Here is an 18,729-nt window from a genome sequence, read left to right as displayed (position 1 = left end):
TGCCTAGGTGACAGAGCGAGACTCTATCTCAAAAAAAAAAAAAAAAAAGGAACGATGGTGAATCAAAAACAATACCTAGAAAGCAATGCCACCCTCAGATCCTTAAAGAATGAATGGCTAGTGATCTCTGTCATATCCCCATTTCTTCCACCAGTCTGGCCCCTGCAGAAGCCAGGGGGATCACAGCAGGTGATGGGAGACTGCAGCAGACTTAACTAAGGGGCAGCCCCAGCAGCAGCTGCTGTACCCATGTGGCAGCTTTGCTACAGTGCGTTAGCACTGCTGCTGGCACAAGGCGTATGACCATCCGGCTGACAAATGTGTTCTTTCCCATCCCTCCCAAAAAAAGAAGGATGAGAAGCAGTTACCATTCACATGGGACACGAAACAGTATACATTTCAGTCTTCCCTCGGGACTACATTAGCTCCCTGCCTTCTGTCACATTACACTTGAAAGGGACCCGGACCATCTGGACATTCCACAGAATAAGACATTGGTCCTCTTTGTTGATGACCTGGTGCTAATTGGACCTGCGGAGGAAGAGATGGCAAGTTCATTGGAGGCCTTGATAAAACATATGCCATTTGCAGGGTGAACAGTGAGCCCTGTGCAGGTTTAGGAGCCTGTGACATCAGAGAAATGCTTAGGGGTCCAGAGGGCTGAAGTATGCAGGGATATCCCCTCCCCACCCCCACTGAGAAGATGCATAGCACATGGTGATTTGGTTTGGCTGTGTCTCCATCCAAATTTCATCTTGCATTGTAGCTCCCATAATTCCCATGTGTTTTGGGAGGGACCTGGTGGGAGATAATTGAATCATGGGGGCAGTTTCCCCCATACAGTTCTCATGGTAGTGAACAAGTCTCACAAGATCTGATGGTTTTAAAGGGATTTCCCCTTTCATTTGGTTCTCATTATGCCTTGCCTGCCACCATGTAAGGCATGCCTTTGCTCCTCCTTCGCCTTCTGCCATGATTGTGAGGCCTCCCCAGCCACGTGAAACTGAGTCAATTAAACCTCTTTTTCCTTATAAATTACCCAGCCTTGGGTATGTCTTTATTATAAGCAGCCTGAGAACAGACTAATACACATGGCAAGTCCTTCCAGGTTCTGGAGGTAGCAAATTCCACACTTGGGAATGCTGCTCCAGCCCACTGACTGGGTGACGTGGAAGGCTGCCAGAGGGGACCCAGAGCAGGAAGGGCCCTGCCGCAGGTCCTGGCTTCTGTGCAAGCAGTCATACTTCTTGGACCCTCTCCCCTAGCAGACCTTATTTACTAGAGGGACCTGTGGTGGGAAAAGATGCCATAGGGAGTTTGTGGTAAGCCCAGTAGGAGACTCACAATGTAGCCTCCTCTGGTTTGGGAACAAGGCTATGCAGCATCTCACATAAAGCAGCTCTTATCGCACAAGTGGTTCGTGAGAGTTGATGTGTCTGACTACAGGATATCAAGTAACCCTGTGGGCGGAGCCGCTCATCATGACCTGCAACGGACAAATCCACCAGGTCACAGTTTGGGAGTCTATCCTCCCCAAGAGGGCTCCAGCAAGCCCATCCTAGATTGGAACCCATGCCAGGCCAGAGAGTACAAGTAAATTGCATGAGCTGGTAAGAATGAGGAGGATCGCCGGCCACAGTGACTCATGCCTGTAATCCCAGCACTTTGGGAGGCTGAGACAGGCAGATCACTTGAGGTCAGGAGTTCGAGACCAGACTGGCCAACATGATGAAACCCCGTCTCTACTAAAAATACAAAAAAAATGAGCCGGGCATGGTGGTGCACGCCTGTAATCCCAGCTACTCAGAAGGCTGGAGCCGGAGAATTGCTTGGACCCTGAAAATCGCTTGGACCCTGGAGGCAGAGGCTGCAGTGAGTCAGGGTCGTGCCACTGCGCTCCCTCCAGCCTAGGTGACAGAGCGAAACTCCATCTCAAAAAAAAAAAAGTTAATTAAGAATGAGGAGGATGAGGAGGTTTTGGGGTGTAAGCAGACAAGATTAAGGAGAAACAGGCATTTAGGAGAACGGGAAAGAGAATGGATTAGGGAAATGTAGGACTTCCAGGCAGCATCAAGAGCACACTTGAAGTTTATAGCAATTTGTAACAAGCATGTGAAAAAAAGCTCAACACCACTGATCATTAGAGAAAGGCAAATCAAAACCACAGTGACATACCATCTCACACCAGTCAGAGTGACCATTATTAAAAAGTCAAAAAATAACAGGTGCTAGCAAAGTTGTGGAGAAAAAGGAACACTTATACAATGTTGGTGGGAGTGTAAATTAGTTCAACCATTGTGGAAAATACTGATGATTCCTCAAAGACCTAAAAACAGAACCACCATTCGACCCAGCAATCCCATTACTGGGTATATACTTAACGGAAAATAAATCATTCTGTCATAAAGACACATGCACACATATGTTCATTGCAGCACTATTCACAATAGCAAAGACATGGAATCAACCTAAATGCCCATCAGTGGTAGACTGGATAAAGAAAATGTGGTACATATACACCATGGAATACTATGCAGCCATAAAAAAGAACAACATCACGTCCTTTGCAGGAACACGGATACAGCTGAAGGCCATTATCCTTAGCAAATTAACGCAGGAACAGAAAACCAAACACCACATGTTCTCACTTGTAAGTGGGAGCTAAACAATGAGAACACATGGACACAAAGGGTGTGAGGTGAGGGGTGGGAAGAAGAAGAGGATCAGGAAAAAATAATGGCCACTAGGCTTAATATCTGAGTGATGAAATAATCTGCACAATAAACCTCCATGACACAGGTTTACCTGTGTAACAAAGCTGCACATGTACCCCTGAATGTAAAAAGTTAAAAAAAAAAAAAAAAAAGAGGCCAGGCACAGTGGCTCACTCCTGTAATCCCAGCGCTTTGGGAGGCCGAGGCAGGCAGATCACCTGAGGTCAGGAATTTGAGACCAGCCTGGCCAACATGGAGAAACCCCCTCTCTACTAAAAATACAAAAATTAGCTGGGCATGGTGTTGCACGCCTGTAATCCCAGCTCCTCAGGAGGGTGAGGTAGGAGAATCACTTGAACCTGGCAGGCGGAGGTTGCAGTAAGCCAAGATCGCTCCACTGCACTCCAGCCTGGAGCAAGACTCTGTCTAAAAAAAAACAGAGAGATTTATGGCACTTTGTGACAGTATCATACATTTTAGGTCATTGTGGGTTTGCGTTTTTCTCCATTTGGCTTTAGCTGCCTGAGTGCAAGTGAAGAGTGAGCCATTAGTGGTATTTTCACTGGGGCCAGGATTGTACCTCAAGTACAACAGAAAGAAAGGAGCATGTGAGTTGAGGGTGTAAGCCAGAGGTTAATTATAACAATGCACTGTGGAACCCAAGGGGGTTGCCAAGGCGGGCAGAGGGCAAAGCACCAAGGAAATGGGTTGCAAGCCCCAGTGGGGCTGGAGGGGCCACTCTGGCATCGGTGAAGGAGGGAATGAGCTGCAAAGACAGATGGTGGAGGTGCAGAGGGAGAAGCTCAGATTTCTCCTGTCAGAGGACTTTAGCACTTTCGCCTGCACTTTAGCCTGGGTGACCCTGTCTGTAAGAAAAGCCTAGCAGATTAGGCTCTGGTAAAATAGTTTCTCCTGAGGGCTGGCCCTCAGAATGCTCGGGTATTTCAGAATGGAGACTTTCCCTTCCCCCTGCCAGAAGCACAGAGGATTTTTCTTCAGCCTTCATTGTGAGGACCTGGTAGAGCTCTGGGAGGTAAATTCAAAGGAGTGTGTGGGACTCTCTTCTGAATGGCTCCCTCTGAAGTTTTTAACTCTCAGGCTTCTCCACGCTGAACCTCCAGCAATCCATCCATTGCAGTTCAGGTTTTCCTGTCCTGGAGCTGATTCCTGGGGAGGTTTTTGTTTGTGGGTTTCTGCTCTATTAAGTTGTGGTTTTCCATAACTGCCTGTTTGTCTCTTCAATTTTGGGGACAGTGGTTTTCCCTGTGATGTCACTTCTCTGACAGATCTAAAAAGAGCTGTTGATTTTTCAGTTTGTTCAGCTTTTTACTTGTTATGACAGAGCGTGACTTCTAATCCCTTTACATGTCAGGCCAGAAACTGCTATAAACTTTAACTCAATAAAAATATACCAAGGCCAGGCTCGGTGGCTCACACCTGTAATCTCAGCACTTTGGGAGGCTGAGGTGGGCGGATCATGAGGTCAGGAGATCGAGACCATCCTGGCTAACACGGTGAAGCCCCGTCTCTACTAAAAATACAAAAAATTAGCCAGGTGTGGTGGCGGACGCCTGTAGTCCCAGCTACTTGGGAGGCTGAGGCAGGAGAATGGCGTGAACCCGGGAGGCGGAGCTTGCAGTGAGCCGAGATCACGCCACTGCACTCCAGCCTAGGTGACAGAGCAAGACTCTGTCTCAAAAAAAAAAAAAAAGAAAGAAAGAAAGAAAGAAAAAAAAAAAGAACTGAGTGTGTCTAAGAATTGCGAAAAGGGGTAGAGATTCAGCTACACACTGAAGTTAGAGCAACAAAAAAGGGATGGCATGATTGGCAGGTGTTGTTGTGGACTCTGGGCAAATTGGAGCACTCACACTTCCAGCACATGCACCAATTCAGGCAAAAAACCAAAAATATGTTATTTTAAAATTTTAATTTTTGCATAGTGAGAACAAAATCTGAAAATGTCTCTACAATTAGTTTATCAACCCTGAAACAAGAAAGTGACAAGTCTGATGTCACTGGATGTGAGTCATGGAGGACACATTGGTAATTCCTCCCCTTTCTTCTATTTTTCTATTTGTGCTAGATTTGAATGTTTTTGTCCCTTTCAAAATTCATTAGACTAAAGTGAATTTTAGTCTCCTATGCAACACTATTAACAGTTGCACCCTTTTGGAGGGGACTGGGTCATGACAGCGAACTCTCATGAATGGGATCAGGTGCCCCTACCAAAGGGCTTGTTGGAGGGAGTTTACTCCTTTTTTCACCTCTTTTTTTCACCCTGAATGAGTCATTAAGGGAAATTGGAGTAAGGGCTCAGAAGCAGAGGAGAGTTGTAGAGAAAGCTTCAGTCTCAGAGATTACTGAAGTGATCGTGAACAAAATGTTGGTTGAAATATGGACAATAAAGGTCATTAGGTGGAAATGAGGAATATCTTGTTGGAAACTACAAGAAAGGTCATATGTTCAAAAGTGGCAAAGAACCTGTCTGAATTATGTTCGTGTCCTAGTACTTTGTAGAAGGCAGAATTTAAGAGTGATGAACTTGGCCGGGCACGTAACCCCAGCACTTTGGGAGTCTGAGGCAGGTGGATCACTAGTTCAGGAGTTCAAGTCCAGCCTGGCCAACATGGTAAAACCCCATCTCTACTAAAAATACAAAAATTAGCCGGGCATGGTGGCGGGCACCTGTAATCCCAGCTACTTGAGAGGCTGAGGCAGGAGAATCGCTTGAACCCCAGGAGGCGGAGGTTGCAGTGAGCTGAGATCATGCCACTGCACTCCAGCCTGGGTGACAGAGTGAGACTCCATCTCAAAAAAAAAAAAAAGAAGAGTGACGAACTTGGCTGGGCACAGTGGCTCATGCCTGTAATCCTAGCACTTTGGGAGGTCGAGGAGGGTGGATCACTTGAGGTCAGGAGTTTGAGACTCAGCCTGGCCAACATGGCAAAACCCCCTCTTTACTGAAAATACAAAACTTAGCCAGGTGTAGTAACCCCAGCTACTAGGAAGGGTGAGGCAGGAGAATTGCTTGAACCCAGGAGGTTGCAGTGAGCCAAGATTGTGCCACTGCACTCCAGCCTGGGCAACAGAGTGAGACTCTGTCTCAAAAAACAAAAAAGAAAGCAAGAAAGCAAGAAGGAAGGAAGGAAGGAAGGAGAATATTTGGCAAAGAAAATCTCTAAGCAGTGTTCAGTGTGCCGCATGGCTGCTTTTAACTGCTTATAGTAAAATGCCAGAAGGAAGAATCAGTTAAAGAGAAAATCTATGATCAAAAGGGAGGCTGTATGTAAAAATGTGGAAAATTTTCAGCCTGGCCACGTAAATCTTTAAAAAGTATTCTTAAGGATAGAAAACTGAGGGTGTGGCCAAGTGACTGTTTGATAAGGAGATAAGTACACATAGAAGGAAGCCACATGCTGTTCATGAAGATAATGGGAGAATCACCCTAGAGGCATTCCAGAGATCTCCAGGGCTACCAGGCCCTTCACAGGCCCACAGTGCTAGGCCCTTGAGGGCAGAATGGCAAAGCAGGGGCCCCAGGAGCCCTTGAGACCTCTGGGCTTGTTGCCTCCCCGCATTCTGGCCCAGTGCTGCTTGGTCACTCTGGCTGTGCCTCCAGCAGGCCCAGGTGTGGCTCAGGCCACTGCTGTGAAGTTCGGGCCATAAACCTTGGTGGCACTCATGTAGTGCTAACTCTGTAGGCAAGCAGAATGCAAGGGCTGTGCAGGCTGGCCACCTCCACCTGGATTTCAAAGGATGCCTCAGAGAGCCTTGGGGCCAAGCAAAGGACTGCCACAGGAAAGGGGTCACTACAGACAGCCCTGGCTAGAATGCTTAGTGGAGCTGTGGGAGCAGGTCTACCCCAAGACCCTAGACTTGTGGGGCCACCAGCACACAACACCAGCTTGGGAGAGCCCCAGGAACACAACACAAACCTGTAAGAGCTGTGGTATAGACTGTGCTCAGCAAAACCACGGGGGCAGGGAAGGCTCAGGGACCCGACCACACCCATGTGGGACACTAGGCAAAGAAGATTATATTCAAGCCTTAAGATTGAATGTTGTTTGCCCTTGTTGGTAGAGACAGAGTTTCACCATGTTGGCCAGGCTGGTCTCGAACTCCTGACCTCAAGTGATCCACCTGCCTCAGCCTCCCAAAGTGCTGGGATTATAGGTGTGAGCCACCGCACCTGGCGTTTAAATTCTTTTACACCAAGAAGATAAGAACCAAGGGGCCCTGCATGGTGGCTCACGCCTGTAATCCCAGCACTTTGGGGGGCCAAGGCAGGCAGATCACTTGAGGCCAGGAATTCGAGATCAACCTAAAAATACAAAATTAGCCGGGTGTAGTGGCGCATGCTTATAATCCCAGCTACTTGGGAGGCTGAGGCAGGAGAATCCCTTGAGCCTGGGAGGCGCAGGCTGCAGTGAGCCAGCCAAGATTGCATCACTGCACTCCAGTCTGGTCATGAGACTCTGTCTCAAAAAAAAGGAAAAAAGAAGATAAGAACTGAAGTATCACATCAGCCATCAACAACACCCCATCTCAAAAATAATTCTCACTTTTTCAGCTATGGGTTAACCCATCAGTTTTTTCAGCTTCGTAAATCAGTGACTTTATTCCACCACTCAGCTATTTACCCGACGTTGCACAACTCAAGCAGGAATATGTAAGGAACAAAAGGGCAGCACTCGTGCCCACACTGTCCTTTTTATTAGTTTCTTTGGTTTTTCATCCTGGGAATCGATACTTGGAAGCAGTGTTTTCTGTCACAAGAGGGAGCAGCCAGGGCCCCATCGTCTTCCTTTTACATCTATAACATTGTCAGAACCTCTTCTCTGGCTTCCTGCCAGGCTCAGACCAAATCTATCCCCATGCCTACCACCATGGACATGTTGGACTGTCAGCTGTGTATCCCAGCAGAACGGCGTGACAGCTCCACACTGGGCTCTTTAGCCTGTTCCTCATTTGGCAGCTGAAGAATGAGCCAGCCCCAGAGTGTTTGAGCATGTCAACAGGAGGGCGAATTGGAGAAGAAAGAGGCCCACCAGGGAAGAGCTTCCCACAAAAGCCCGAGGATGAGGCTGGAATGACCCTCTTTTTTTTTTTTTTTTTTTTTTCCGAAGTGGTGGGATCTCTCTCTGTTGCCCAGGCTGGAGTAGAATGGCACAATGACAGTTCACTGCAACCGCAAACTCCTGGGTTCAAGTGATCCTCCCACCTCAGCCTCCCAAAGCGGACGGGCGGAGGGATTACAGGTGCACTCCTCTGCACCCGTCCTGGAATGACTCTCTTATGGAAAGAGCTGTTCTATGTGCCCTCATTACGCACAGTAGGTCATCTTTTTTTTTTTTTTTTGAGACAGAAGTCTCACTCTTATCCTCCAGGATGGAGTGCAATGGCATGATCTCAGCTCACTGCACCCTCTGCCTCCCAGGTTCAAGCGATTCTCCTGCCTCAGCCTCCTGAGTAGCTGGGATTACAGGCGCCTGCCACCACACACAGCTAATTTTTGTATTTTTAGTAGAGACAGGGTTTCACCATGTTGGTTAGGCTGGTCTCGAACTCCTGACCTCAGGAGATCCATCTGCCTCGGCCTCCCAAAGTGCTGGGATTACAGGTGTGAGCCACCGCACCCGGCGACAGTAGGTTATCTTTCAAGGAGAGCCCTAGAAAGTGGAATGAATTACATTCAAATCAAGTCAACAAATACTTTCTAAATCTATACAAGTAAAAAATAAGAACACTTAATGACACCCTTCCTGATGCTAATGATTCCCCCCGCGTCACCTACTGTAGGGCTATCCCTGTGACTGACATTGCATTAGGGCTCTTGTTGCATTCTGTTCGGTTCATTTATGGTTAATGAGAAGTATTTTCATTGCAGCACAGGAGGATCCTCTATATGGGGAAGTAATAGAACAGGAGAAATGTGTGCCTGTGTCCACACGTGAGAGAGAGAATGTTTTAAATCAGTCTGCTACATGGAATTCCTCCACCGAGTGATCAAAAAATCATGCTACATTTCTCACTTCAGAAGTTATCTGGGGCCAGGGGCGGTGGCTCACACCTGTAATTCCAGCACTTTGGGAGGCCAAAGCTGGTAGACCACCTGAGGTCATGAGTTCGAGACCAGCCTGACCAACATAGTGAAACCCCATCTCTACTAAAAATACAAAAAAAAAAAAAAAAAAAAATTAGCCGGGCATGGTAGCACATGCCTGTAATCCCAGCTACTCGGGAGGCCGAGGCAGGAGAATTGCTTGAACCTGGGAGGTGGAGGTTGTAGTGAGCCGAGATTGTACCACTGCACTCCAGCCTGGGCAACAGAGCAAGACTCCATCTCAAAAAATAATAATAATAAATAAAAAAAGAGAAGTTTCCTGGAGATACATGTAAATTTCTTTTCTGTCATCTTTTATTCTCCATAACAACCCAAGGATGGCTTTTGTAATTTAGAATTTTAAATTTTAAAATAATTGTGCTTGTAGAATGTAAAGAGTGGGGTTGGCTTCTGCTCTGTGACCCACAGCCTCTCCCAGTGGCCTGCAGGTGCGACTCTGACAGCGTGGGAGGCAGCAAGCATGCCAGTGACACGCTGGTGGGCTTCATATCTGCCCCACCTTAGCCAACCCACTAGACCTTCTTTTAGGCTCCTTTCAGAAGCTATGTGCTTTGGAGAGCCATCCCCTGAAAAGCCCCCTTCTCCTTAACCACTAAGGAAACTTCGCTAAATAAGGCAACCTGTGCCCTGCTTCAGTGACAGGACGCCTGTGTACATCCTCGGATCCTCATTCAAAGCTGGCCGGGAGCAGCACCTTCAGGCCCTTGGCATGAGCCTTTCGCTGCTGTCTTCCCCAGCTCTCAACTCTGGCTGCACAGTCAAGACCTAGCTCACAGGGGTCACTACAGGCAAGAGGCCTCCACAGAAGTAACTGATTTATGCACAAAAATTGCAAAGTGAAGTTTAATAAATGACAGTGGAGAGGCCCAGAAATTCACAACTAAAACAACTGTAGAAACCCTAATCTCCACCCATAAACATATACATCATTATTTGTCAAGTTAAAAAGAACACTAATCTTCAGCTTTTTTCTTTATTTATCTAATTTGTTTTCCTCTGACGAGGAAAGAATGAGATTAGTACATAAGATGCCTGAATTATTTCTTCACATTATGTCCATCGCAATAGGTCACCAGTCTACTAATACTCTCAGCCTATTCCTAGTCGTTTGATTGTGAAGATTTTCATTGTAGGCAGTCCCCAAATATTTCATCACCATTTCTTAAAAGTAGAGACACAAGGATTCTCTTGCTATCATCCCTCCCCCTTAAAACTGCACAGCAAAATGAACTATCATCAGAGTGAAGAGATAACCTACAGAATGGGAGACAATTTTCGCAACCTATCCATCTGACAGTGGTCTAATATCCAGAGTCTACAAGAAACTTAAATTTACAAGAAAAAAACAAAAAAACACACCCCCACTAAAAACTGGGCAAATGTCCGGGCACAGTGGCTCAAGCCTGTAATCCCAGCACTTTGGGAAGCCAAGGTGGGTGGATCACCTGAGGTCAGGAGTTTGAGACCAGCCTGGTGAACTTGGCGAAATCAGCCAGGCGTGGTGGTGGACACCTGTCATCCCAGCTACTTAGGAGGCTGAGACAGGAGAATCGCTTGAACCTGGGAGGCAGAGGTTGCAGTGACCCGAGATCATGCCATTGCACTCCAGCATGGGCGACAGAGCGAGACTCTGGCTCAAAAACAAAACAAAACAAAAAACTGGGCAAAGGACCTGAACAGACACTGCTCAAAAGATATACATGTGGCCAACAAACATATGAAAAAAAAATCAACAATACTGATCATTAGAGAAATGCAAATCAAAACTACAATGAGATACCATCTCATACCAGTCAGAGTGGCTATTATTAAAATGTCAAAAAACAACAGATGCTGGTAAGGTTGCAGAGAAAAAAGAACCTTGTTATACCGTTGTGGGAATGTATATTAGTTCAACCATTGTGGAAGACAGTGTGGTGATTCTCAGAGACCTAGAGGCAGAAATACCATTTGACCTAGCAATCCCATCACTGGGTATATACCCAAAGGAATATAAATCATTCTATTATAAAGATACATGGCACGCATATGTTCACTACAGGACTATTCACAATAGCAAAGACATGGAATCAACCTAAATGCCCGTCAGTGATAGACTGGATAAAGAAAATGTGGTACATATACACCATGGAATACTATGCAGCCATAAAAAGCAATGAGATCATGTCCTTTGCGGGGACATGGATGGAGTTGGAAGCCATTCCTCAGCAAACTAACGCAGCATCAGAAAACCAAAACACCACATGTTCTCACTTAGAAGAGGGAGCTGAATGATGAGAACACGTGGACACATTGGGAGGAACGACACACACTAGGGCCCGTCGGGGGAGTAGGAAGAGCATCAGGAAGAATAGCTAATGGGTGCTGAACTTAATACCTAGGCGATGGGATGATCTGTGCAGCAAACCACCATGGCACATGTTTACCTATGTAACAAATCTGCACATCCTGCACATGTATCCCGGAACTTAAAATAAAAGTTGAAGAAAAAAATATATATATAAATAATTTTAAAAAGAAAGTAAAAATGTCTTTAATGACATATTTTACCTTTTGCTTTCCTTCTGTTCCTTTCCTTTCCTCTCTCCTCCCCTCTCCTTTTTCTTCATCTTATTTTATTTTATTTTATTTTATTTTATTTTATGACAGCGTCTTTGCACTGCCACTGAGGCTGGAGTACAGTGACACCATCATAGCTCACTGCAGCCTTAAACTCCTTGGCTAAAGCAATCCTCCTACCTCAGCCTCCCAAGTAGCTGGGACTACAGGCACATGCCACCGCACTCAGCTAATTTTTGAATTTTTTGTGGAGACAGGGTCTCATTATATTGCTCAGGCTGGTCTTGAACTCCTAGGCTCAAGTGATCCTCCTGCCTGGCCTCACAAAGTGCTAAGATCGCAGGTATGAGCCACCACATGTGACCTTTTTCTTTTCCTTTTAGAACACTGTTCTTAGAGTGAGAATTTTTTTCATGTTTCATTTCTTCCATATTTTCTCAAGTTGTGGATTGAGTCAAGGTACTTTAAAACTCTTCCAAGAAAAGACTGGTTAAGAGAAGCCTAAGGTCAGTATAATGTTTCTTCAAGATGCTTTCTAGAGGATCTAAAGGAAAGTCAATACCAGGATAATCCAAACTTTTAGACTCCCCAGTCCCAATATCAATCAATGATATACTTAGTTTATAATTGACTCATGCTGGCCTGTCACAGCGGCTCACGCCTGTAATCCTAGCACCTTGGGAGGCCGAGGTGGACACATCACATGAGGTCAGGAGTTCTAGACCAGCCTGACCAATATGGTGAAACCCTGTCTCTACTAAAAAAAATAAATAAATAAGCCAGGCGTGGTGGCATGCACCTGTAGTCCCAGCTACTGGGGAGGCAGAGACAAGAGAATTGCTTGAACCCAGGAGTCAGAGGTTGCAGTGAGCTGAGATTGTGCCACTGCACTCTAGCCTGGGCAACAGAGTGAGACTGTGTCTCAAAAAAAAATAATAAAATAAAATGACTCATGTTGACCTTCTGTGTGACACTCATACTATTCAGTTCTTTTTTTTTTTTTTTTTTTTGAGACAGAGTCTCTGTCGTCCAGGTGGGAGTGCAGAGGTGCCATCTTGGCTCACTGCAGCCTTCTCCTCCTGGGTTCGAGAGATTCCCGTCTCAGCTTCCCAAGTAGCTGGGACTACAGGCATGCGCCACCATGCCCAGGTAATTTTTGTATTTTTAGTAGAGATGGGGTTTTGCCATGTTGCCCAGGCTGGTCTCAAACTCCTGATCTCTCTTTTTATTTAATTTTATTTTTTTGAGATGAAGTTTCGCTCTTTTTGACCAGGCTGGAGGGCAATGGCGCCATCTCAGCTCACTGCAACCTCCACCTCCCTGGTTCAAGTAATTCTCCTGCCTTAGCCTCCCAAGTAGCTGGGATTACAGGCACGCACCATCATGCCTGGCTAATTTTTGTGTTTTTAGTAGAGACGGGGTTTTGCCATTTTGGCTGGGCTGGTCTTGAACTCCTGACCTCAGGTGATCTGCCTGCATTGGCCTCCCAATGTTCTGGGATTACAGGCATGAACCACCGTGCCTGGCCTATTCAGTTATCTATATTCTGTTAATTTTTTTTAGAGATTGGGTCTCCCTTTGTCGCCCAAGCTGGAATACAACAGCATCATGGTGGCTCACTGTAGCCTCGACCTCCTGGGATCAAGCAATCCTCCAGCTTCAGCCTCCTGAGTAGCTAAGACTACAGGCATGAGCCACCAAGCCTGGTTAATTTTTTAAATTTTTTGTAGGCCAGGTGTGGTGGCTCATGCCTGTAATCCCAGCAGTTTGGGAGGCCAAGGTGGGTGGACCACCTGAGGTCAGGAGTTTGAGACCAGCCTGGCCAACATGGCAAAACCCTGTCTCTACTGAAAATACAAAAATTAGCCAGGCGTGTTAGCACATGCCTGTAATCTCAGCTACTTGGGAAGCTGAGGCAGGAAAATCGCTTGAACCCAGGAGGCGGAGGTTGCTGTGAGCTGAGATCGCACCAGGCTGCACTCCAGCCTCAGCGACAGAGACTCCATCTCAAAAAAAAAAAAAAAATTTTTTTTTTTTAAAGACAGGGTCTTGCTATGTTGTCCAGGCTGGTCTCAAACTGCTGACCTCAAGCGATCCTCCTTCCTCTATCTGCCAAAGCTATTCAGTTTTGTTTTGTTTTCTTTTGTTTTTTTAAGACAGATTATTGCTCTGTCACCTAGGCAGAGTGCAGTAGCACAATCATGGCTCACTGCAGCCTCAACTTCCTGGGCTCAAGTGATCCTCCCACTTTGGCCTCCCATGTAGCCAGGACCACAGGTGTGCACCACCATGCCCAGCTCATTGTTTTATTTTTTGTAGAGATGGCGTCTCACAAGGTTGCCCTGGCTGGTTTTGAACTTCTGGCTTCGAGCAATCTTCCTGCCCAAGTTTCAGGATTATAGATTTGAGCCACAGAACCTGGCCCACTGTTCACACACTTAACACACCAAGCCTTGCAGGAACTGCCAGGATCTTTAAATGGAACTATCAGCTTCTAATGTAACTCGAGGATCCCAAAAGTCCCTTCCATTAGGCATTGGTCAGGATTTGGATGTAGAGAAGAGAAATTATGTCCTGCTGACAGGCCCTGCCTGGCAATGTTAACTGGACAGTTATTCTAAACCACATCAAATGACATGATTGACCTCAGTTGGGGCACAGGCACTTACATTCTTCTAAAGCTTCCCAGGCAATTTTCATGCACAGCCAGCATTTAAAACTCTTTTCTTAGGGTGAAACCCATATCTTATTTTGCCAACTGGATGCTTTCTCAACTTCCCAGATCCCTGATCGGGGTCCCAGATTTGACATACTATTGCAATTCTGGGAGGGGAGGGGAGTGGTAGGAGTGACCGGAATGATGGTGTCAGCCCAGTCGGCCCCTGGCAGGATGGGTGCAATAGTGGGAGCAGCGGCAGCCATGCAGAGGTAGGCTCTTCCATACAGCATTTGGTCTCTGCTTTAACCCAAATGTAAGTCCCATGATTCAAAAGTCTTTTCTCCCTGTGATCCTGTCTGACTCAGACTCTGAGAAGAGCTGGCAGGAATGAGTTCATCAAATGCCTTGGTCATGATGGGAAGGATGAGGTAGCATGATACCACAAGAGGTGTGGGGGAGAGGAGAAAAGAGAGAAAAGAGAGCACCAGAAAAGAACAGAAAGAGGCACTGAAGGTGGAAGTAGAAAGACAAAGCATGAACAGGATCAAATTCTCAGTCCCAACGTAGAGATTGCCGTGCTTTCTCTGACCCTGGTAGTTTTGCTTTCTTCCTGGGACATTAGTATAATAGAAAATGGCTGTAAGAGTTAGAAGAGCAAGTGATTTTCTGAGCCAATGGGATGTCCCAGGGTCCCTTTAAAAAACAAAGTATGTTGTTTGATTATGCATAAAATTCCCTTAAGAAGAGCCCACATTTTCTTTTCTACATTAAAAAAAAAACTAGGACTGGGGCTGGGTACAGTGGCTCAAGCCTGTAATCCCAGCACTTTGGGAGGCTGAGGCAGGCGGATCACTTGAGGCCAGGAGTTCCAGACCAGCCTGGCCAACATGGCCAAACCTCGTCTCTACTAAAAAAAAAAAAAAAAAAAAAAAATTAGCCAGGCCTGATGGCGTGTGTCTGTAATCCCAGATACTTGGAAGGCTGAGGCAGGAGAATCACTTGAACCCAGGAGGTGGAGGTTGCAGTGAGCCAAGATCATGCCACTGCACTCTAGCCTGGGTGACAGAGCAAAACTCTGTCTCAAAAAAAAAAAGAAAAAAAAAAAACCAGGACTGGGTGTGGTGGTTTATGCCGATAATCCCAGCACTTTGTGAAGCTTGAGCCCAGGAGTTCAAGACCAGCTTGGGCAACACAGTGAGATCCCATCTCTATAGAAAATTTAAAAACCAGCCAAGCATGGTGGTGCACTCCTAGCTACTCAAGAGGCTGAGGTGGGAGGATCACTTGACCCTAGGAAGTCGAGGCCACAGTGAATAAATAAGGCTGAAAATAAAACCCTACCCAAGGAAAAGTAACAAGACTTAAAGCTATACTTTCAAACAAAAGCCTGGACAGAGGATTCTGGGACGATGATCGAATAGGAAGCACCAAGAATCGGTCTCCCTATCTAATAATTACCCAGGCAGAATCTCTTTGTCATAACTATTTTAGAACTCTGGAATCTATTGAAGACTTGCAGCTTTCAGCAGAATGACTTAGATGGTAAATTGTGGTTAATTTTGGTCAATTTCAGCTCTTGGTGCTGTAGCAGCTACCCTTTTCCTCACCACCTTTCCCCATGGCAGGCAGCAGTGCATGTGTTTCCCTTTTTTTTTTTTTTTTTTTTTTTTTTTTGAGACAGTCTCTCTCTGTCACCCAGGCTGGAATGCAGTGGCTTGATCTTGGCTCACTGCAACCTCCGCCTCCCAGGTTCAATTGATTCTCCTGCCTCAGCCTCCCGAGTAGCTGGGACTACAGGCTCATGCCACCACACCCAGCTTATTTTTGTATTTTTAGTAGAGACAGGGTTTCACTATGTTGGCCAGGCTGGTCTCGAACTCCTGACCTCATGAGCCACCCACCTCGGCCGCCCAAAGTGCTGGGAAAGGCGTGAGCCACTGCTCCCCACATGTGTTTCTAAGGCAGATTGAACCAACTTGCAGGAGCCAGGGTCGGCAAAGAAGCCCTGTCCTCCAACTGTTAGGAATCTCCACAAATATCAGAATCATTGGTTGCTGCTTTTGATTACAGAGGAACAAAGAAGCAGGTGGACGATTTTGTTGCACCTCTGTCATTGTGGCAAGACCCTCCTCTGGAAATGAAGGGCCAGCACCCTTCCCCCACCTTCATTTTTTCTTTCTTTCCCCCTTGGGAGTCAGATACTAAAGTCTGGGATAGTCAAAAGCAACTGCATATACAGGGAAAATTAGAAAGTACTCACACTGGCCCAGGGAAAGGCACAGGCTCAGAAGAGGCCTCAGAAGACATCAGCTTTCCACCTCAGCCTGACTTCTTGTCACAAAGGCAGTTGTTAACAACAACAACAATAAAAAAAAGCCATAACAAAGAACAGCTAACTCTGAGAATCTGATTTCCAGAGTTACTGTGTTTTATTTATTTATTTAGAGACAGAGTCTTACTCTGTCGCCCAGGCTGGAGTGCAGTGGCACGATTTTGGCTCACTGCAACCTCTGCCTCCCAAAGAAACAAAAAAATTCTAGAGCTGAGAAGCACAATAAAATGAAAAATTCACTAGAGGGATTCAAAGGCAGATTTGAGCAGGCAGAAGGAGGAGTCAGTAAAGTCAAAGAAAAGACAGTGGAAATTATTGGGTCTAAGGAACAGAAGGAAAAAAGATCGAAGAAAAGTAAACAGAATAAACAGAAACTAAGGGACTTGTGGGACACCATCAAGTAGACCAACATACATATTGTAGAAGTCTAATCCCAGAAGAAGAAAAGGAAAGCCAAGAGAATATTCAAAGAAGTAATGGCTGAAAACATCCCAAACTTGATGAAAGATATGAATATAAACATCCAAGAAGCTCAATAAATTCCATGTAAGATAAACTCAAAGACCCACACCAAGACACATTAGAATCAGACTTTCGAAAGACAAAGAGAAAATCTTGAGAGCAGCAAGAGGTAAGGGGTTCATCACATACAAGGGTCTCTCAATAAGACTGTCAGCACATTTCTCCCAGAGACCCTGCAGGCCAGAAGACAGTGGGCCAAGGTATGCAAAGTGCTAAAAGAAAACAAAACAAACAACAACAAGAATCTTATATTTGGCTTAACAGTTCTTCAAAAGTGAGGGAGAAATTAAGACATTCCCAGATAAAAAATGAGGGAGAGCCGGGTGTGGTGGTGTGTGCCTGCAATCCTGGTTGCTCAGGAGACTGAGGTGAGAGGATCACCTGAGCCCAGTAGTCTGAGACCAGCCTGAATAACATAGCAAGATCTTGTCTCAAAAAAAACCAGAAAGAGAGAGAGAGAAAGAAAGAGAAAGGAAGAAAGGAAGGAAGGAAGGAGGGAAGGAAGGAGAGAGGAAGGAAGGGAGGGAGGGAGAAGAAAAGAAAAGAAAGAGAGAATTACCACTAGACCTGCCCCACAATAAATGCTCAAGAAAGTCATACAGTGTGAAATGTAAGGACATTAGGCAGTAACTGGAAGCCATATGGAGAAACAAAGATTTCAATAAAGGTAAATACATGGGCCATTACAAAAGGTGGTATTATGGTAACAAGGGTTTTTAACTTCACTTTTTGTTTTCTATATGATAGACTACATGATAGTCTCTTAAGAGACTAATACATTTTTAAAAATTAGTCAAAAAGCTAGTATTATTATAACTTTGGGTTGTAATTCCACATTTTGTTTTTTACTTTTAAGGCACAAATGCACTTAAAATAATTATTAGTTTATGGCTTGGGGCAGCACATTATAAACATGTAATTTCGTGACACCAACAATCAAGAGGAGTGAGGACCTAGCTATAAAGGAGCGGAATTTTTGTTTTTGTTTTTTTTTAATGTTTTATTTTTGAGACAGAGTCTCTCTCTGTTGCCCAGGCTAGAGTTCAGTGGCATGATCTCAGCTCACTGCAACCTCCGCCTCCTGGGTTCAAGCAGTTCTCTGCCTCAGCTTCCCAAGTAGCTGGGATTACAGGCACCCGCCACCACACCCAGCTAATTTTTGTATTTTTAGTAGAGATGGGGTTTCACCATCCTGGCCAGGCTGGTCTTGAACTCCTGACCTTTTGACCCAGCCACCTTGACCCCCCAAAGTGCTGGAATTACAGGCGTGAGCCACCGCCCAGCCTTGTATGTTAAGGTAAAGTGGCATAAATCCAAATTAGAATTTTATAACTTTAGGAAGTTAAATGTGATCTCCATGGTAACCACAGAGAAAATAGTTGTAGATATACACACAACAAAATGAGAAATTAACTTAGATGTTCCACTATAAAAAATCAAGTAAACACAAAAGATAGTAAGGCAGGAAGCATGGGACAAAAAAGTTATAAGGCATATAGAAAAAAATAGCAAAATGACAGAAAACCCACCTTATCAGTGATCTCTTTAAATGTAAATGAATTAAATTCTCCAATCAAAAATCGGAGATTAGCAGAATAGATAAAGCACCTGATCCACTTATATGCTATCTTCAGATGATTTTTATTAGATCCAAAGACACAATCCGTTGGAAGTGAAAAAATGGAAAAAGATATTCCATGCAAATAGTAAGTAAAATAGGCCAGGGATGGCTACACTAATATTAGACAAAATAGACTTTAAATTTTTTAAAGTTACAATTGACAAAGAAAGACATTATAGATTAATAAAAAGGTTTAGT

At 45.3% G+C, this 18,729-nt stretch overlaps 1 protein-coding gene and 1 long non-coding RNA gene across 16 annotated transcripts in view; one reads left to right on the top strand and one right to left on the bottom strand.

The window, feature by feature from the left end:
* The window catches only part of LOC129048429 (uncharacterized), a 115,574-nt gene that overhangs the window by 61,433 nt on the left and 35,412 nt on the right, over nt 1–18,729 (top strand). The window lies entirely within an intron of this gene.
* CCNY (cyclin Y) overlaps nt 1–18,729 on the bottom strand; it is a 308,606-nt gene that overhangs the window by 280,938 nt on the left and 8,939 nt on the right. Inside the window, exon 3 of one of the 11 annotated variants that reach the window (XM_054523225.2) lies at nt 369–531. The exons of the other annotated variants lie outside the window; for them this stretch is intronic. Within the exon in view, the coding sequence (XP_054379200.1) occupies nt 369–371 (3 nt within the window). The 5' untranslated portion in view covers nt 372–531. The remainder of the gene's footprint in view (nt 1–368; nt 532–18,729) is intronic. 11 annotated transcript variants of the gene reach the window in all.

The sequence above is a fragment of the Pongo abelii genome, chromosome 8 (genome assembly GCF_028885655.2).
Source record: "Pongo abelii isolate AG06213 chromosome 8, NHGRI_mPonAbe1-v2.0_pri, whole genome shotgun sequence".
Classification (NCBI taxonomy): domain Eukaryota; kingdom Metazoa; phylum Chordata; class Mammalia; order Primates; family Hominidae; genus Pongo; species Pongo abelii.
The sequence above is the reverse complement of the archived record's forward strand: the minus strand, read 5'-3'. Positions and strand labels throughout refer to the sequence as shown.